Source organism: Chamaea fasciata, unplaced genomic scaffold, assembly GCF_029207755.1.
Source record: "Chamaea fasciata isolate MVZ Bird 193981 ecotype frontalis unplaced genomic scaffold, bChaFas1.0.hap1 SCAF_15, whole genome shotgun sequence".
NCBI classification, from domain to species: domain Eukaryota; kingdom Metazoa; phylum Chordata; class Aves; order Passeriformes; family Sylviidae; genus Chamaea; species Chamaea fasciata.
Genome location: NW_027094100.1, coordinates 11527652 through 11549279, shown reverse-complemented (window position 1 = coordinate 11549279; position 21628 = coordinate 11527652). Strand labels below are relative to the sequence as shown.

General features: G+C 42.2%; 1 protein-coding gene across 5 annotated transcripts in view; it reads right to left on the bottom strand.

Annotated features, from left to right (window-relative positions):
* SGCD (sarcoglycan delta) overlaps window positions 1–21628 on the bottom strand; it is a 269247-nt gene that overhangs the window by 65374 nt on the left and 182245 nt on the right. For all 5 annotated transcript variants that reach the window (XM_066197273.1, XM_066197274.1, XM_066197275.1 and 2 more), the window contains one exon: window positions 9654–9755. In XM_066197273.1, coding sequence (XP_066053370.1) covers window positions 9654–9755 — 102 coding nt within the window. The remainder of the gene's footprint in view (window positions 1–9653; window positions 9756–21628) is intronic.

Sequence of the window (21628 nt, the reverse complement as noted above, 5' to 3'; positions counted from 1 at the left end):
ACACCAAAACCCTAAAACAGCTTCAGCTCTTGACCTCTTACAGCAACTGGTGTGTGTTTGCATCATGGGCTATTTGGCCATTCACTGGGTGGCTTCACCTGCGTGTAGGACACAAAAGGGACTCCGCCTACAGGGAAATACCAGCTGCTCTAAGGTCATGAAAAGATGTGCCCACCCCTAAATATACCCAGAAAAATATACCTGGAAAAAACGGGATTTTAAGAAAAATATTGAATTGTTCACGCTTTTACTGATCAGCCTAATCAAAAGGAAGACAGTGGCTTTTGGCTGAAAAACTGAAATCCTTTCTGGAAAGTGATGCTTTGATCTGTCAGAAAAGTGACCTCTCTTTTCCCCTCAATCAGCCCACTGCCTTTAGTTTGTTTTTCTGTTTTTAAATACTGATATCTTACAAAGCTTCTCATTGGAAAAAACACATCTGACTCTTCAGCTGTGCTGCCTTGGGCTGCAGTCCTGTCAGATCACATCCAAGAAGGCTCAGTTTGCACTGGCACATCAAAAAGAAGAATTCCCAGGCACTGTGAAGAGCAACACGGATGAATCAGTGAGCAGCAAAGCTTCTCCCCAAATCAGTAACCACCCATTCCTGGTGCCAGAGCTTTTACAGCTGCTGCTGGTTTCTCAGCAGAGAATCAGGACTCAGATGTTCACCACTTTTCTTCCTTGGATGCCCCATCAAGAATCAGCCCCTATTCTAAATGAAGAGAGAACCACTGGAATCAGATATTGTTTTGCTCAAGGAGAAGAAGGAACTAGAAGCAGAATATCAATCTGCAGCTGGAAAGAAAGAGAAAATACAAGGTCTAGGTCATAAAAACAATTTTAAGTGCCTAGTTTTAGATTACTTATCAAGAATCCAACAAAGTAACCTGCACTGACTGCGATACAGTGAAAATCTTGCCATTTCCTCAACATTTTCATGAACAGTGATTTACTAATCACTGCTGAATTTGAACCAAATTTGGAAAAAATCCTTCCCTTGTAGACCATAAAGAAGAGTTCTCCAAAGGAAGATGTGCCTCTGTCCTTGAGAGGGATATTCCTGGGGGAAGTTGGATGACAGCAGCACTGGATACTCCCTGGGTAACCTTAGAGGTGCAAAGGCAAAAGCCAAGGAGGCTTTAGCTCTACTTGTGCTCAGACAAAAAAAAAAAAAAAAATAAGGCTTGAAAGTGAGGAATCTCCTGCAGTTTTATGTAAGGATAATAAACAAGGGCTGTGCTTGATAGACAAGCAAGGAAGAAATACTGTGAGCTGAAGCACTTGAAGTTGGTTTTTTTTGTTCCATAGGTTATTCTGTCTCAGAGGGAAAACAAGGAGCAGACACCTGCTAGTACTTCATACAACCTGCCTCAGAAAATTTTAAGGCCAGGCTGGAAGAAGGACTAAAAATCCCATGGGACTCAGAATTACAGCACATCAGGAGGAAATCAATGGACATCTTATACTGAAAACCTAGAGTAAATCAAGAAAAAAAGAAACAACAAAAAAACCCCAGGCACCATAGAAACTGCTTTCTTTCACCACCCCCCAAGAGCAACTTTTTACTGTATGTGCTTTTGTAGGAAACATGTTCCAACCAGGAAGATCTCAAAAGCCAAATAAATGGTACTTTTTCTTTTAAGAGTTGCAAGTTAGTTTTCCCAAGACCCCCAACAAATTTGTCCTAAAAGAAAAGGCGCAAATTTAAAGTTCTTGTTTTCACCTGTGTCCTTCCTTCTCCAAATGCATCACATGTTATTTAGAAATAAAACAATCAAAGAGGTATAGCAACTGGTAAATGAAACCTGGAAAATCTGACTTTGCTTTCCTGATCAAAGAACACACGAACTGAGCTGTCTGTAAAACCAGTTCTGTGTGCCTGCACTTCCTAATGACAGCACAGCTTGTCTTGTCAACTCCTGCCTTACAAAATACAAAACTTTCCTGCCAAAATAGTTTTGATCAGCAGAAGAGTTGCAGGAGTGTTTGCTGTCCTGTGCTAAGAAGATACAAAGCTCTGGTCTTCAGGCTTCTTGGAAACATGAGGAAAACATCATTTTTCTTTATAACTGGATCTTCCTATTTCTCTTTCCATGTTTCCATTTTCTATTTTTCTCTATCCTCCCTCTACTCATACTGCATCAAGTTTTATTTCCTTTTCATTTTTAGTATTAAGAAGTTGTTTTTGTACTTCAGGCTCTGCAAAGCAGCCAGGATCCTGACTGTCAGCAGCAATGTCTAGACATGGTAAATCCTTAAACTCAAAGCCTTTGTTTGCACTTCAGAGAGAGAAATGCAGCCCCCAGAGTCGCTCATGTTTTCTGTGCTCCACTGTCCTCCTTTTCACAGCTGAAAGAAAAAACATTTCTGGGATTGTGGCAAAAAAATTCAATGCAAAAGCTGAGATCCCACAGAGCTCACTTTGAGCAGGGATGCCCATCACATGTTTTCGTTCCCACAGGATCCAGCTGCAAGTGTTTAGAATGAAGAGGAGGTGGGAATCCGATCAGAGCAGCAAAACAAACACATGATCTGAACAGTTTCTCTCCCTTACACAAGCAGCTCAAGTGAGAAATTTTACTTGACAAAGGGAAAAAGCAAAATACATCGAGAGATCATTTGGGAAATTCTCTGTCTCCTTCATGTTTAGCTCCATAGCTGTTAACTTGTCCACATCAGCTCCAAATCCCCCCACAAGAAGGTAAAAAACGCTGAGTATAAAGTGTTTATGCACCTTATGGGGCCAGATACTTCTGCAATGATCACATCACATTTTCTGGACACAAACCCTCCACTGATGCCAGGGTAAGGAACCACAAACACGTGGTTCCCAGGGTGAGTTCAGAGGTGTACCCAAAATGCCAATATAGACAAAAGTAGGTAGCCCACTAGGCACAGCTGATTGGCTTTAATAGGTGTTGATTACACTGCTCATATTGCATGAAATTAAAAAGCTTACAAATGTTATGAGCCATTAACCTTCCATTTAAGAGATCTTATGACAAGTTAGCAACATCTAATGAAATCCTTTTTAAAATGCCATAGGCAGTCTCCACGAGATTTTGCTTTGAAATGCAACTTGTGGAGTTATTTCTGAAAGTTTGTTTCCATGAGAGCTTCCTTCCTTGCACATCTTTGGGACGCTCTGATTTGGAAGCTGCTGGGATACTTCAGTTCCCTGTTGTGCTCTCAATGTGGGGCACACAACATCAGTTCCTTACAGAAACAACCAGGAACAGGCATAGCAGGATTTAATTCTAATGTTATTTGTCACAGTCCTTCAGCCAGACTAAAATATTCCCTACAAAATTCAAAGCTGAGAGACTTCTGACCAATTTTACTATGAAAGTAAAGGGAAATATTTTCATAGTTGCTGTAAAATTTACTTAACTTTCACCTCTTCAGCACAATGGAAATATCAGAGAGTCACTAACTGCCCCCAGAGCGCTTGGGCAGCCAAGGTTCAGGCTGAAGTAGGCTCTCTGGATTTCATTGCTTCAGAATGAAATTTATTACTGGATAGCATATCAGTTTTATAAATTCCACTGGGCACTCACAGCCTGCTGCTGTTCACGGACTCAAATCTGCTTTGGATGGAGATGGCAAAAATATCTGTACATCAGGTGAGGGCGTTTCTGCCAAAATGATGCCTTTTGCAGCTTGCTCTTCCACTGCAGCCCCTGCTGACTGCCAGCCCTCCTCTCCACTGATCTCTCTTTGAGTCAGGTAAGCAAAACTCAAACTGACCCAGCTGAGAGACATCTACAGCCAAAGAACATTGGAATCCAGCACGGTACCAGGGGGCTGCCACAAGAATGATTAACAAACCCTGCAGGGAGCACTGGAGATGGCCAGGCACGGCTGCAAGAAGCTTGTTTGTCTTGGCTGTGCCATCCACAGCAGCCTTGCTCCTTTTCCATCTTCTGAAACAAAAATCAGCCAAAGGGCACCAAGCTATGAAGATGCAGTTAGAGGAGGTGCTGCAGAAGTTGATTTTGGGTAGAGGAAGACTTTTCTACCTGAAGCTACAGTGGCAGCTGAACTGCCCCAGGGACCAATGCCAGGAAACAAACATCTCCCGAGCTGGCAGGAGCTCTCACAGGCTCGGTTGTTTCACATTCTGCAAAGAAGAGTCCTCTCTTCTCTGAAGGACCAGTCCGTAAAGGAATAGGAATATGCTGGGAGGAGCAGTGGCTGCAGAGGTGGTGGGAGCAGACAGGGACAGCTGAGTGATGGCAGCATGGTGAGACAAACTGCATTTCCTCATTTCCACCCCGTGAAGGTTTCAGTGAACATGCTGAAACCATTAAGCACTTTGCTAGACCAAATCACCAGGAACTAACTCAATATCCTTTTATTTCTCTCTGAACTTTGACAAAGGAAGAAAAGGAATTATTTTGTCTTCTCCCTCAAAAAAATAGCAGCCTTCTTTCATGCTATCTATCTAAAAGCTACATTTCTACTACACAGTTTGAGCCTCATACAAAGTTGCAATTATCTTGCCATCTGCATTCCCTTTTTATCCAAATTAGTATGTTATACTGCTTATAAATACGTATTTATGGCTACGAGGCAGGTATGCCCCACTGCAGGCACATGTCACTGTTTAATCCAAACACATGGTTTATTGTTTTGCAGTCAGTATTTTTAGTTTGGAGGCAGGTAGACCTGCAGAGCAAATAATACAAAAGAATATGGCCATTAGAGAAGTGCTTCTGTGCTTTCAAATTACAGCACTCTTATTCCACAACTGAACACAGTGAGATGAGTACATTGGCAAAATAATTATTTATCACTCTTAAAAGCTTCCTTTAAAATTTCTAGCATTCAATTACTGGCTGGGGAGAATGCAAAGGACAGAGAAACATATTTTATGTACTCGCTGGTCTAGCTTTTATGCTGATAAGAACTTACTAAACACCAGTAAAGGGACTAGCAGTTATCAGCCCTAATTCACAACAGTGAATTTTTCAGGCCAAACAGATGCCCTTGCAGAATCCCAGCCAAGTGTTAATGACAGCCACAGCCCTCTTTCCACTGGAGTCACCACTTATTTTGGATGGCTTCAAACGAGGGCAGGTTTGCTCCAGCAACCTGAGCAAGCACGGTGCTCTCACAGAGACACTCCCTGCCACACTGACCAGGACAGGGACCTCTAACATCCCCTAAGAAAAGGAAAATAACACACAGACACAGTCCTCTGCCTCAGGCTCTTTTTTCTTTGATGAATTGCGTTTTTCTTTTAAACTCTTTTTTTTTTAGCTCATTAAAAATTACAGGAAGCAGACCTTCAACATGCAACCAGCTACATACACCAAGAGATCTCTTTATAAAGACACTTGAAGATCTCTTCAAAATCTGTTCAGAGGATTTTGCCATCCCTTATACCTGTGCAAGAGCAGAGCTTGGAGCTGCCCCAGGTAGAAATTTTGGTGCCCACATTTAATCGTGTTCCCAGACCCATCAATAGAAGAATCTGAAAGAGAGTTGAAGGGACAGGACCGCAGTCGAGTGCTTTTTACTGAAGCAAAGTCAAAGTTGTCAGGAAAATCCATATTCTTGTCTTTAAAAGTGTTCAGTGTAAGAAAAATAAAGCCCAGGTGTATACATTCGCTGGGTTTATTTTTTTTTTTCCTATCTATGCACTTGAAAGGAACATTAAAAGGGCAAACCCATCCTAATCCTATCATGGCAATGTCTTTCTCTGCTTCCTGAAACTGAGATTATCATCTCATTGGTTGTCAGACAGTCCTGAGAGAAGTAATTCACTGGATTTTCCTGTGTAATCACAGCACAGGATTTTATTTCTGTTGTTATCTGGATGGAAAATGCACACAGCTTGTTCTGTGTCTTGCCCCTTTCAAGTTACTTACAGACCTGGATGTGCCAGGCTTCAAAACATCCCGACTACACTAAGAAAGCTAAATCTGGGCTAACTCCAAATTGCAAGCAACTTGTTTCTTAGCAGCTCATCTCAACACAGGCAGGAAAATTTCCAGTTTTAAATTTCTGTTCCAATTAAGGCAATGAAGACTGAAGTCCCCTAAACTGTTGCCACTACTTTCCAGGACATAAAATTAACGATTTCTACTGCTGTGTACAACTTTCAGTCAAAGTTGGTCTGATTTATAAGCAAGCAGATGGTTCACACGATAGTCCACAATAAATTACAACAGTTAGAAAGACAGCTACATTTTGAGAGTGACAGTGCAGCTGAGCTACAGATGGGTTTATAGATGACCCTTCCAATTTTTAATAATCTTCATAATTTATCTGCAAGGAAAGAAATGTGAGAATTCCTAATACACCTCCTTGACTAAGTACAAATCACTTTTATTTACACAGGCAATACTTCATGGTCCAGTTATCCTCTTAATTAAAGGCAGCAAGATGCTCATGTTCCATGCAAGTGGCATGGAAAAAAAAAAAAAAAAAACAAACCCACTGCTCAGTGTGCAATATGTTCAGCTGGGAGTTCAGGATCTGAACACTCAAGGAAAAGGAAACACATTCATCTCCTTTTTTTAAAGGAAGGCTTCAAGGGTGCAAACACTGCTACCACCCACTCATTAACCTCCAGATAAACTTAAGGCTTGTAAAATGACAAGGCTTGTAAAATGCAAGCTCTGGTGCTTGAAAATAGGTTCTTAATCGGTACTACAAAGCAAGTACTACTGAGCCAGGACTAGGATGGAAAACAGCAGGGACAGAGATCCTCTTCTCTGTATAAAACCAGAAGGGATTTGGGAGCTCACTCTTGAGTAGGTGAGGGAAAAAGGAAGCAAATCTTGGGGGTGTCAGATGCAGAAAGAAACTGGCTGGAAGCAGGTTTAAGAAGTCAGTTCATGTCAGTGATTTCCCTGCCTGGGACCAAACCACATCCATCCAGTCCTGCTAAAATTTGGACTTTCAGTTGGAATGAGAAGCAAATCTAAGTGCAGCTGCTCTGTCTGTTAAGGTGATGAAGGAAGCAGGACCTAGCAGGGCTCTTAAGGCACAGACTACAGAAGCTCAGAGGTGCACACCCAGCAGTCTCTTGGGATGACATCTGAGGGCTTTTCCTCCTCTCTAACCCTTGATCTTCCCTTCCAGCCAAAGCCATTTGAAAAAGAAATCCACTTTCAAATGGAAATCCAAAACAATCATTAAAACAGAAGGCAGAGCTCCTAGGAAATCAAGCGTGTGTAATTTTAATTACCAACTTTCTGAGATTCAAGAGATGCAGCAGAGAAGAAGAGGCACCAGTGACAAATTCAGGCTTTCAAGAACAATCACAATTCCCATTTTGGAGATATTTTGGCAGGGATTTCCCAGCTCTGTGTGCAGCTCTGCAGCACATGGGGGAGCAGCCCCACAGAGACACAGGAGTGGGAAAACCCAGGGCATAGAGCTCATGGGACTGCAGCCACTTACACAAAAAGTGATTTTTCCCTGCCCTTTCCAGGCAGCAATGCTCCTTCACCCTCTACACAGAACAATACTCAAGTTAAATTTGTTGAGTTTATTAAAAAAAAATTAAATTCTTTTATAAATAACCAGCATCTAAAAGTCTTTGGAGTTTATATGAAACCATTATTTATTACTGTACACATCTCTAAGGCTGTTTAATTAAACATATGAAAAATTGTATATGTCAGATTATTTCTGGGATGCTCTTTACTATGTTATTTGTCATATTTGTTTCTGTTACTCTTCACATATTTAAAGCTGCATTATGCACTTCTGAAAACCCAGAGGAGATCACTCTAGAATTAGTATGGATGTTCATCTGTTACTGAGCTCTGAGTTTGGCACTTTATTTTAACAATATTCATCAGGTTCAGGAACTGCTACCGTGCTTCCCACCAAAACAACACTGGGTCACACAACTGTTCTTTAAAAAGATCGAGTGTTGATTATTGAACAGTATTTTTAAGTATTCTTTAACTATAAACCTTTGATTGACTACAATCCTTACATTTGCTTTCAAGAGGCCAAACTCACAGGCAGCACAAGAAAGCAGAGTTGTCTGAATGCAGTAAGATATCTGCTGCAGCACCCACCCCAAAAATCATTCCAGGGTTACCACAAGCAACCCAAAAGCCAGCACAGGCTATTCCAGTGTACTCCAAAAGTCAGAGGAACAATGTGCATGGTTTGTGTAACGGTGCGGTTAACACAGTTTCCAGGACCCATCTACTGAAGCCAGCAGGGAGGCTCCAGCCCCCCAGACTGCAGATCAGACCTGGCTGGCAGCTACATCCTCCACCAGCTCACAGCAGAAATAATCCTGGGTGGGGGATAGAGCAAGGAACACACACAGGCCTTACCTTACACTTCTTGTTCCTTGCATTCAGTAATCTGTCAGTGGTGTGGAAATTACTTTCACAGCCTCAGGAAAGGGACACCTTTTGCACCCCCTGATGTATTAAAATGTAGATCAATGTGATAATATGAAAACAGTGAACTCCCCAGTAGCAAGAAGTAGTTCTCACTTCTCTTAGCAATCAAATATTATTTCCATCAATGTAACTAGAGAAAAAGAAATGTAGGTAGTGATTTGTCAGTCTATTTATCAAACCAACTGCTGCACCTGGTTCCCACATATTATATATTAACAGGTGAATGACATGTAAGGTTTTACAGGTTCCGTTTTAATTTAGGGCTGAAAGCATTTATAGATATGAAGGTTTTCTTATTAAGTTTTCTTCCTGAATGATTGTGCTCATTCAAATCAATTCCTAGCCATCTTACAAAGGTTACAACCTTCAATAATTAAATGGGGTATCGTATTGGCTGTTTTGTTCATTATGCTCCAAGTTCCAGTTTCGACAAGTGCACTGAAATGCTAAGATCAAAGGATGCTAAGTTTATTTAATTAGCTATCTGCCATTGTTATCAAAAGAGAAGGCTGGTATCTGACTCAAATTAACACTTTAGATCAGGAAACAAGACAGATGATATCTTCTGACACGGATCCTGGAAACTCTGCAGTTGTTTCAGTTATTTTAAAGCTCCTCGGGACATACAGGATTGCATTAGAAAGACCAAAAGTCACGAACAGCCAACAAAGTGCTGCAATGAAAATGTTATTTCAATCACACTTGGGTTCTTTCTCGTTTCCAGTAGTTAACATTCACTTTTGTCAAGCAGTCACTCTTAGCAGCACTGAATTTTAACTACATATCGTTTTAAACCATCATGAAATAGGATTGAGCACATAATATGGGTTCATTGGGCTAATGAACAACAGATCAGGCCCTTGTGCCAAGGCACAGCTTTCTGCTTTCCAGAAAAGCTGTAACTGGTTAAAAGTGAGCTGGATTTCAGAACTGCCAGCCATCCCTCTGCCTCAGAAATAACAGATTCCCCAGTTGAGGGTTGTTTAGGATTAACCTCAAAAGAAAGCAAAGACAGTGTGAAACTTTAGAGGTCCTGGAAGAGTTTTAACTGTGGCTTACACAAACCAGAGTCATGGGTACCAACTTTGGAACTGCCCAGAGGATGCAGTGTCTGGATGAAGTCCTCCAAGCCTCACTCCCCAAACTGCATCAACAAAGAGAGGCCAATGGCCCAAGCAATTTATCCAGCAACAACAACACCCTGCCACTTCATGGTTTCTTTCTGTTAGGGCTACAGAAGCAAGTTCATTCCTTTCCCAAAAAACTTACTGGTCTTGATCGGATTTCTTTGGCGTAGAGAGGTTTCAAGAATTCTGAATCTCCTTCAAGCTTCAGACCCTTTTCCGTGATCCTCAGGTTCCCCATTCCATCCTGAAAGACAGGCAAAAAGAAACAACCCTATTAGTCACAATTACTAAATTCACCAGGCTGCCAATAGCTGATTTTTTTTCCATTGAAGATAACATGTATAGCACTGGGAGGCACTAGAGAATGCAATTACTTGTGTTATCGTTGTAGCTCAGTTTCTGTGAAAAAAATATTGCTGTTCAGAACTATCTGCAATGCCCCCCAGTAAACCATTTACACAGATGAAAGATGTTCCTTTAAGCTAAGTCATTCTCTACTCACAGAGAGGCAGTGATGCTCTGTGTTAACAGGAAACTATTCACTGTAATATTCACTGCTTGCCTTTATAATATCATAATATACCTGCTCATTCATAGCAAATACCAGTAGAGAGTGTGTGATTAAAATCTGTACAAATACACAGAGAACTGCACCTAAATATATTTCACCTCTGACACATGAAAGTTCTAACTTTTATTGAGATGAAGGATTTACCTTCATTTAGGCTTAGAAAGGGTGTGTAAGAAACAGTGTGGGAAGGGAATTGCACAGGTACATCTATAATCAAAACCACATCAAATGTAAGGTATTATTTCCAAGATTCAGGGTGATTGTTGAGGTTTGCAAGGATTGAGGTAAACTGGATTTTTTTTTCTGAGAAAAAAGATAGTTTGAAGAATACCTTTTAGGAAAAAAAATGAAATCACCAGGATTGGAGAGTAACACTGGCACCTCCATGCCTAACTCACAGCTGTTTTGGGGATTTTATATGAAAGGGGAATGCACTTGGGTAGGAGGCACAAAAAAGATTAAGAGGAGACCAGGAAAATCCAGGAAACCCACGTGTATTTGGACATACATCTAGCATGCTTTCCAATCCAGATGCAAAAATGAAATAATTCTCTACTTCCCATCTGTCTCCTTCTTCTTCCTCCCACTTTGAGAGCACCTCCAGCCCCAGACTGGGGATCAGTGTCACTCAGTGTCTCTCCAAGAGAGTGGAGATCTAACCCAGACAGATTTCCACGCACTGCTGCCAAAAGGACTGAATTTGGAGGGATAAAAATCAGAGATGTCGCATGGCTCAGCAGCAACACTGGTCACCTGCCAGAGGTTCTTCCGTTCCAAGAAGTGCCATTCCCAGGTAGTTCCCTGCCAAGTAGAGATTATTCTTGCCAGATCCTGGTGTCTTATGAACAAAGGTGATGCTGGTTGATAAAGTGACTGCTGTCATCTCATTTTGAACTGAAGGCTGTAAGCAAATTTGAGAGACAGATGCTGGAAATGCTACTGAGATGGGTCATAAAATGCCACTCCCCACATTCGTTGGCCCTAGGTGTAAAATATTGGCCTGTGAATTCTGGGTTGGTGGTGGCACAGAAGGTGTTCATTTATCTCAAGCAAAAGTATGGAGGAAAATGAGTGAAATATGATTATGCACCAAAAAGCCCAGATTAAATTTCGATAGCAGTGTGCTTAGCGATTTGAGTGAGCAGGAATTATTACAGCTATCTGCAGGCCCTCACACATTCTGGGCTGCTGAAAAAATCTCTACTTTTTTTCCCCCCCAAAAATAGATTATTTCAGTAAGGTTACAAGCCCTGAGGGCTTTCACACAGCAGTGTCTTCTCTGGTTTTACTAAGAAAAGTTGTGCCCCAGACAGCTGCAGGGAGGACCATCTCTGTGGACATGCAATGCTGACCCCTCCAGGGCTTGCTCCTCAGCTGCAGTGGGGCAAAACTTTTCCAGTAACTTGGCCCTAGGGATAAAAAGGGATTTGTCAAGCCACCACTGAAGCAATTTCAGTGACTCACAACTCTGTTCTGTTGTGAGTAATGACACAGATCCAGAATCCCACTCTGCTGTTCTCTTGCGTGTTTCTCTTTCTCTCTTTCACCCTCTGTCTCCCAAGTGTGGTCCGAAGGATTTTTACACATTAAAAACGTACAAAAGGGAAGTTTAGCTGACAGCCAGCAGGTCCTACACATCCCAAAAGAGGTATCAGGCCCATGGGACAATGTACTACAACCAAAACATCAAGGACATGTTTCATTAATCAGAGTCGGTGTATCTTCTTAAAAACCCACTGGATTGGAGAGAAAGAGGCATTTCCCCATGTTTTTTTCTCAATCTCTGAGAAAAAAGCAACCAAATCTCAATCTTAACCTCCACCTGCCACTCACCTTTCCCTCATCCTGCATCTGCCAGAAGCAGTAAAAGCTGTGCCCACCACACAACCTCTCCTGAGTTCCTAGTGTTTGGGAGTGGATTAATGCTTAGCACTGTCATGCTTCTCATGATTAAAGCTGACAGCTTTTTGTGGCGACAGTCTGGGTCAGCAGGTAAAAAAAACAAGCAAATGTAGTACCCTGAGTTTAACAAGTATCTTGGCCTTTTATCATACAACCACTATAAAATAATATTCCTCTATTATTTCCCATTAGAAAAAAATATAAGAAGCTCACAGGATTATATAGAGGTCCCAAAATACAGATACGTTAGGGAGAAATCACTGTTGGAAAAGACTACTTCACATGTTGTTTTGGATAAAGTATCTTCATCCTCCCTAAATTATATGGTTTAATAACAAATAAATGTCATTTTCTGCTACAGAGAATAGATATGAAAGTTCCTATGAAATTTCATGGACTGTGACCTATAAAACATAGCAGAAAACTGCCTAGAGTGACAAAGACCAAGATGTTTTATTAAATACTGTGTCTGTGATTGGTATATATCCTTATCTGCCACTCTGCTGCTTGTGAATAAGGAGAAGTATTGATTATTTCATACTCTGCCATCTGAAAATCATTGTTTCTCTCCTTTTTACTAACAGACTCCTCAGCAGAGTGAATGACTTTATAGTGCAGGCACAAGTCAGGTTTGTGGGAGGTCCCAGAAGGCAAGCTCCAAACAGGAGGCACAGAGTTCCATCACCACCTGCTTTGAATTTTTGTGCTTTTTGGGAGGCCATGGCAAAAACTTTCACATCAATTACATCATTTATGCCCTCTCTCTTTTTATGCAGTGCCTTGTACTGGCCAGGAATAAAAATTTATGTGCTATTGCTGACTACTCTGGGTTGAAAGGGGATAGCAATCCTGAATAACATAAATGTCATTTTGGTGATGCTGAATGGGAAAGGAATTTGGGATTTTAGTAGCTTGAGTAGCATCTCATTTTTACAGCCAATTAGGAATGATGGTATTACTGTTAAGGGAAGAGCTCAGCATTGTTGGTGTCTGAGCACCAAAGCTGCCTTTTGGTTGGCAATGTGGCCACACAAGTGGCTAAAGCCCAGCTTGTGTTTGTTTTGCTTTTTAGCAATTTGGGTTACTTTAATTTTCCTTTTTTTTTTTTTTTTTTTTTTCATTGCAAGGCTGATAGCAGGAGGATCCAGCTAAAAGAATAAGAAAAAAACAGACACCCTAACCAGAGACATGTAACTGCTGTGGTAAAGGCTTAAAACTGAGAGTGGGCTTAGATTAGATATTAGGAAGACATTCTTTCCTGAGGGAGTGCTGAGGCCCTGGCACAGGGTGCCCACAGAAGCTGTGGCTGTCCCTGGATCCCTGGAAGTGTCCAAGGCCAGGTTGGATGGGGCTTGGAGCAACCTGGGATGGTGGAAGGTGTCCCTGCTGTGGCAGGGGGTGGAACACGATAAGCTTTAAGGTCATTCCCGACCCAAACTTTTCTATAATTCTGTAATAAATACCTGGGATTGGTACTGGCTGCACTGATGTGGATTGATTCCACACAGAGACGGGCAATTTTCAGTGCTGTCTCATTCATGGGCAGCTTTATTAGACCAGGCTGGGCTCACACTGCCGCTTACTCTACTCAAGGGCCAAGGGGATGGTGACACATTCACTGTGTCCCTCGGCGCCAGGATCCTTTGTCCTTTACAAATGTGAAATGCAGCCTCCAACTCGTCTGTACCTCCTCTGTTCTCCTGGCATTGCTGAACAAATTTCCTGTTTATTGAGGTCTTTCTAAGGATTTTAAGGACACTGGTGACAGGTGACAGATTGCTCCAGCTGTCTGCTGGCCACCACCAACTGCAGTGGGTGTTTCCCAGTGGTTTTCCCTGCACCTCCATCCCTTTCCAGTTTTCAGGAGGAGAATGGCTGGCAAGGTTTGTCTCTGCACAGCAGGTAAGCATTTATTTTTTTGCTAGGAATAAACTGAAGTTATGTTCAGCAATGTCCTGTGGGAGAGAATTATCTCTGGAGACTGCTTGTGTCAGATGGCTGAAACACCTGATTATCGTTGCTTGTATTATTGATTGCTGTGCTCTGCATTGCTTCCAGATATGTGCAAGTTATTACACAGCTCAATACATCCAAAGTTAGGAAAAAAACCCACAGCAAAGGCAAGTGACCTCGTTTTTTTGTTTTTTTTTTTTTTTTTTTTCCCCTCCTGGGAAGATATCTGTGCTGTCCTTTTCCCTCTGACTTGATATGAAATGCTTCCAGATTCCAGGTACAGAACACATCATTGCCAGTTCTTCAAAGCCTCAAACTTATTCCAATTGCATCTTCCCTCCCTCCTTCTCCTCGTTTTCTTCAGCTAATTCATCATCTTAATAAGGATCCCAGTATCCAGCTGTGGATCAGCAGCAATATTTTTCCTATGGAAGCCACCTGCCAGCAGCATCAATCCTATAAAGTTAAATCTGGTTACACAGCTTGGTCCAGAGCAACATAAGAGATAATGTCTGAAAACTTCTTTCTCTGGCATAAGACCTTGCTTTGAGACCTCGTGTACAGACTGAAGTTTGTGTGGCCGGCAGAGAAAACCAAGGCACTGCAGCATTACACAGCATACACGACCACATCCCTGAGTGCACACAACCAGGATTATGCTGTGAATTGCACTGGGGGGGTCTCATCTCCACCACTGCCATCACCTCCCTCTTCCTCTGCTTCTTGAGCTCAGATGTCCCTGTCTGATGCCTTACTGGTAGCATTTGCCTCCAAAGGTGATAGGCACAGGAAAAACTCTGCTGTGGCTTCAGGGGGTGAAGGAAGGTGACCCCAAGAGCCTTGGATCCCTGTGGGACAGAGCAAATCCTTCTCCAGGGAAGGAGGGAGACACTGGTGAAACACAGCTAAAGTTCTGCAGCTGTGTGGTGCACTAAAACAACATTATAAATGTAGCACGAGCAGCAATCAGCTAACTCACTGCTCCCTGCAGAAAGCTCCATCCAGAACCCCGTGACAGCCTGTGAGGAGACACCTCTAAATAATCTCTGGTGCTGCAGCCATCAGTCACAAGAGACATAGATTGGAATGAACACAGACCAGCTGTGGGAGTCACCCACTGGAAAAAGACCTCTGCAAGCTGATGCTGAAGCTGTGAGAGCTCTGTAGGCACTTTTAGGTCCTTCCAGGGGTATGAAGTTATTTGTGATAGCTACAGGGAAGTCAGGTGGTTTCTAGCTTGTGAAGGAATCCCGTGCAAGTGGAGGAAATTGCCTGCAGACCATGATGGTTAATGTAAAATTCAGCCCAAACAAAGCCCTTGCAAAGCTCAGAGGCCCTCATTTCCAACAGTAACTCTGGTTTTGTGAGCTCCTCTGCATGACTGCAGAAGCAGAGGCAGAAAACGAGAAGAGAGGATACAACAAGAGCACAAGAACTGAGAGGACAACCCAGCCACAGCAGTGAGATTTGATGTAGAACATCTTGGCTTCATTCCCCTCAGGCTCACGTGGTTAGGGATGGCATTAGGGATGATTTCCATGTGCACATCCCCACAGCACCCTTCTCCTCTGTCTGTTCCTTCCACACTGTCCAGGTGCTCCCCAGAGCCAATGCCATTGCTGAGAAAAGGAACTCAAAGTGCCCCATGAAGCTCACGGGGAAATGAAAAGACACTGATAAATTTGCTGTAGTGGAAGTTAAGGAGAAAAGTCTTAATGAGCAGGAAGAACAGGCTCAAATGTGGTTTTCCAATCACTGTTTCAATTAAGTTACAACCGACCAAACCAACCCATCGAAACAATTCCAAACTAGTGCTCAAACAATTTCTGAACAAATCCTTCGGCCAGAGCTTGAAGAAAGCTCAGCCCTGGATTTACTGCATAGTACTGGAATTGCTCTAGGCAGGAGGTATTTCTTTCCAAAGCAAAGTGCTAGTGAGTTTATTCAAAGGATGGTCAGGTGTGGCACCACAAAACCAGGATTTCGATGAATTGAGACACCCCATCTGAGAGTAAATTTTGCAGGGAAAAAAATTAGCAGACCTTCTGGGGAAATGATTATGAATCCCAGCATTGTTACTACAACTCAACCATCAAATGCAGAATTCCCCTCTAGGGTAATAATTTCCCTTTCCAATGGTACAGCAGGGAAGAGATGGAAACTTGGCTTTCACTCCCCCAACTCATTGTTACAAAGCACTTTGGCACTGCAGCATTATAAAATGAGCCACTTCTCTTGAGCACTTTTCTGCTTTTTTTCCCCCCAACACAAATAGTAAGGTTTCACATCTTAACATCAACACACATTCCAAATGTGTTCCTGGAATTCTCCATCTTTTTCAGTCCAGCTCATTACCATAATTATGCTAAATAAAAGGGAAAAGTCCCATCCTGCAGAAATTTTGCTCTCTCAGAAGTGGGAAAAAAAAGAGATTTTTATACTTGTAGGAACAAGAAGTCTCCTAATGCAGTGATTTAATAACAAAATCAGCACAGAAACTCACTGATGCAGAGGGAGCAGAAAGAGTTCTTATAAATTATGGCCTAATGCTCCTTAACTATGATAATCTGCCAATCACCAAATAAAGGATAGAACAAACACTTCTTTTTTCAGACTATAAAGACCTTGGACACAAAGTCCTCCGTGGCATTGCTGCTCCAGGTTACACCAAGGTTGATTGGACCCACTCATCTTTACTGTGCTGGAAGAAGTTTCCAGGGAGAAAAGGGAAATTTCTTTTCCTTTATCTTAGTGGATCCCTTTTGTGTTCTGTCCTTACACTCTGAAGTAAGATTTTTCTGACTAACACAGCATTTGGCAGTTCCCCCTACCAGCAGTGAAGCTGCAGATTAAGGAGTAAAGCAGCAGCTCTCCTGTGGCGTGTCTGAAGGTGAGCTCTCAGAAATGGGGCCAATTATTGGGTCATTTTTGTCTGATGTGAACATGCCAAAACAACTCAGGGGCATTAATTAGAGCATAACACCAGGTCTGGGCAAAGAAATGAGGCCCATGCAAACACGCTGTGGTTTCAATCCCATCCAAAACTCACACCAACACCCAGGAGAGCTCAAAGCACAGGTGAAGACACCCAGCAGGGCTGTGCCCACTCTCACAAGGCCCATCCCTAAGGCACATTTGATGATCCCATCCCAGCAGATGGATTTACGGTCTGTGGGGACAGTGACTGGAGCTGTACTGACCTCCCCAAAGCCCACACCTGTGTGAGAAACTCCCTGCCATGGCAAGCCCAGCCTCCAAAGCAGGGTAATCATGATGTGAATGTGTATTTCCAGTTGCGTCATTTACTCCCCTCTTACCTCCTCTGTTTCCAAAACCCAGGAGGAAGCAGGGAGGGCAGGGAGGAATATTTTCAATTATTTCAAATATTTTTATTTAATCACTTCTGAGCCCCCATTCAGCCAGTATCAGGCATTTAACTGATGAGTCTGCACTTGGGGATAATCACCCCGTGTTACCTCTGCAGTGAGGGGAGAGAAAATGGCAAAAGGGTCCATCTAGAACCCAAATCACTCCCTGGAATTGCTTCTTACCCCCTGCTGTGGGTGAAGTCACCCTCTAAGGTGACTTAGGCATCTTTTCTGGTTGCCTTTAGGTTGCTGCAATAAAACTGGAGCTCAGTGCAAAATGCACTGAAAGTGCAACAGAACTCAAAAAGAAAACAAACAGGTTGCCAGTCAAACCAGTAAACAGATATAATGAAATAAAGTATATTTAAAAATGTGATTCCAACTATATCCACATAGAGTGACTTCAGGGATTATCTTAATGATTTTTTTTTAATCAAGACTTTTTTTAATCAAGACTTTCAATAAGAGGTAGGAGATAGAGCATGTTCAATTTATTTACACAGGTAGGTAAAAGAAATTTCCTTTAAAATCAAATTCTCTTTTATAAGAGGAATCAAGTGTCCCTTGGTTAAGAAACTGCCCTCATGGCCAAAGAACCACCACTGAATTTTTATAGCTACATTTGTTCCAAAAAATATATTATTTTGCTCTTTCACTATCAGAATATACAGAAAAATAATTTAAACTGTCTTCCAGACTTATCTACAGTGTGTCTATGACATTGTTTTTAGCAAGAGAGGCTCTGGGGATGGGAAAGAAATGAAAGAACTGAAAGTGCAGCTCCCAGAGAGGCTGAAATAAGGATATTGCTTCTATTGCTTTTTGAACAATTGCCACTAAATAAATATTCATAGAGGAAAATATATGAGTATGTTTAGGGCCCCTCACCACCACGAATGGTGGGCAAAGAGTGAGATCTGATCCGTGGAGTGCAGCCATTGATTTAAAATTGTTCCATTGATTTACACCCACCTGGTACCTGGCCCTGGAGGAGAGGAGGAATTCACTGATGGAAATAATGGTTTGGGTTGGAAGGGATCCTAAAGATCATCTCATTTCACCCCCCCCTAGAACAAGCTCCCCTCAAAGGGGAAACTGAGGCACGCAGTCAGGTATCCACCAAGAGTCACACCAGAAACCTGTGCCAAGGGAGGCACAGCCAAAGTCTGTCTCACACCCTGTTGTATGACAGAGCTGCAGCTGAGAAACTATAAATATCCTGCTCATGAGAAACAACAGGTTAATTTTAGCAACTCTCAAATGCCTGTAATTCAGACTCCAGCTCCTCTCTCATCTCCCTGCAGTTTGCATCCCTCTGCCTCCTTGCCAGAAGGTGCATTATGCTTAATGCCCTTTGTCTTCTTCACAGCTTTCTAATACACATTCAGAAGTGTTTGCTAGACTAAAATCAATGATGATTAAACAGCAAGGGAACTAGGAACTTGCTGGCCAGCTCATCAAATCCAGAAGCCTCCCGCAAGTCAGCCCTTCCAGATGTAATATCCAAAATTATCACCATGGTAGATTATACATTTGCAAAGCAACACTGAGATAACTTTCCCACTGTTTACTTCCTGAGGAAAATAAAGGCAATAAAGCTTTTTTTTTTTTTCTTTTTTTTTTTTTTTTTTTGTATCCAGAACTCATGTGTGGGATGCTTTTAATTTCAAATTATTTGCTGAGTGGGTGCTTACTGAGTCATAGGGGACTTTTGGCAGATGCCAAGAGATTCTCTTGGAATTCAGGAGTACAATATTATGTGTGTGAAAGTCAGGTGGTTACCTGAAATAGCCAAAAATCACATGCAAAAATATACAGCTGGCATCAGCAAGTGACAACAGAGCAAGAGACAGCAGCTTTTTAAAATACTTTTTTTTAAACAGAGGGTCTTAAAGCCACAGGGAAGTGATTGCCCTTACTGTGCTTTGGCCTTTAGAGAGCACAGCTCTGAGTGCCCTTTCATTGCAGAAATATGTCTTCTTTGGGGATATTAGCATTTCCTCCTTATTCTGCTCCTTTCTGAAACATGACTCCAGCAGAAACAAATGCAGTGACTCACAACCTGCACAGTTATTAATTTATACCCTGTGTGCAACCTCACCTCATCTCTAAAAACTTTTCTCGGCAGCACCAAGATTATTTAAATCACAAAATCTTTTGAAATAAACACGAAGGGTCTCAGATCTGGATTTCCTTTGGAGCATTCCTGCAGGCCAAATGCTGCTCCTGGGCACAGTCTAGAAGCAACACCCTCATGAGTCAGAAGTGATGCTCTCCCTCCCCTCCAGGCTGGCAGAATGAGCAAGGCTGTGCCCAGCACGTGATGCCAGCAATTTAAACACCTTGTATTCTCCAGTGGGTGTCTGCAAGCTTTGGCAGAAGCCCCTGGTTACGCTCCTTGGGACCTCTGCAAAGAAAATAAACAAACCAGCCCAGGAGGAGGACGCAGCCCTGGCAGGGAGCGGTTGCCCAGTCCCACAGGGCAGCCCCGGTGCTTGGCAGGCCTGCAGGCAGGGAGATGGGAGACAGCATCAGGCTGAGTCAAAAAATGTTAAATGAACATTAAAATAGTAAACTTGGGGAAATGTTTTTGGTCAGCCAGTGCTGGTGGCTGGGAGGTCACCGGGATGCTCCTCCCCACAGCTCTCTGCAGGCAGAGTGGGGCTGGCTCAGAGGCAGCAAGAGGAGACTCAGCTCTTCATCATGTTCCAGTCAGGGCTCTGAGGGTAAACTAGACTTTTCTTACAGCTTTTTGGCTGTTTTGGCAGCCTGTACTTATTATTGCATGAATAAGACATTTCTTTCCATAAAAAAGGACCTCTGGGGGATAATGACACATCATCGCCAACCGCTGCACTTGGTTTGGGACCAAAACTGCTGGAGAAGAAACTTTCACCCATTAAAAGAACAAAAACACAGAGCCAAGCATGCCGAGGCTAACTTGTATTTCCCTTTGGCTGTCCTTTGGTGAGCATGCAGACCTTGCCTTCAGTCTGCGTGAAGCCACGAGATTTCAGCCCCTCTCTGCACACCTGCAGCTCTGCCCTGCGGAGCTGGAGCTCTGCACCTCTGCCACCTCCTCCCCTCCCCATCCACCTAAATCCTGAACAACATTTTTCTCCCTTGTTTTGGGCTTTCCTTGCTGACCTACTTGACAACGTTAGTGAATTTAATCTCAAAACACTCAGGGATAGAGGGCAAAAAAATATTTTTCCCAGGCTACCGATAAAGAACGGAGTTTCAGGGAGCTTAAATGGCTCAGTGGGACATTTTGGTGACCAGAGGAAATTTAGAACCCTATGATAAATTTGGGATATTAATGTAAGGATAAAGTCGAACTGCTGGAAGCAATATCTTATTGACAAAAGTGCTAGAATGCTGCAAAGGTAATAAACGAGGAATTGAGATGGATTACTGGGGATATGCTTTTGAATGTATTACTCAAAGCCAGCTGTCGGATACCTTGTGAAGTCCTTACATGCTTGGGTAAAATACTGCACCTATAAATAGCTTTCCTGAATGGGACTATTAATTAGAGTAACAGTGCTAAATGTGGTCAGTGAACTTGTTATCAAGGCAGAAGTACTAGTGCAAATGTTAATTATTCTAATTGGTTCTTTCCAGTCTGTCTTTATCAACACTGTAAAAAATGTATAGTTCATAGCTACGGCTACGGGTACATACCATGGCTCTTTTATCACTCAAGGTTTATTAAAAAAAAAAATACAATTTCTTCCTTTTAGTTATTGGTGGGGTCTTAAAGACATAAACAAGCTTGGGAACCAGTGCAATACACTGCATATACCTAGGAAATCCACCGAAAATATCTAAAATCGGGAATAAATATCTAACATGGGGAATGGGAGCAGCTCACCAGAATGCATTCCTGTGGGATGCTTTCTGCTTTATCAAACGATTTCTAAATCATGAAATGCCTGACAAAAATTTCTTACTTGAATTAGTGTTCTAAGTTGCTGTAGGCTGTAGGAGACATTCCTGACAAAACCTGGTTTATTCATGTAATCTTTAGAGATTATGTCATAATGTTTATTCCCAACATTTGTTACCAAATGCAAGCAGCAAATGCTGGGGGTCAAAATGTCGCACGACTTTGTCAGAACTCCTAAAACTTCTTAAAAATGAGAGACATTGCCTAAATACAGAGCATTTTCATTAAATGAAGAGCTTATTTAAGTATTTCCTCATGGTCAGCAGCATCCTTTCCAAAATAAAAGATTAAAAAAAAAAAGAAAAAACCACACTGTTCTTATAAAGTGGCAGCAGAAGTCTTTGTAACTTGAAAGACTTTTTTTAAGAATAAGC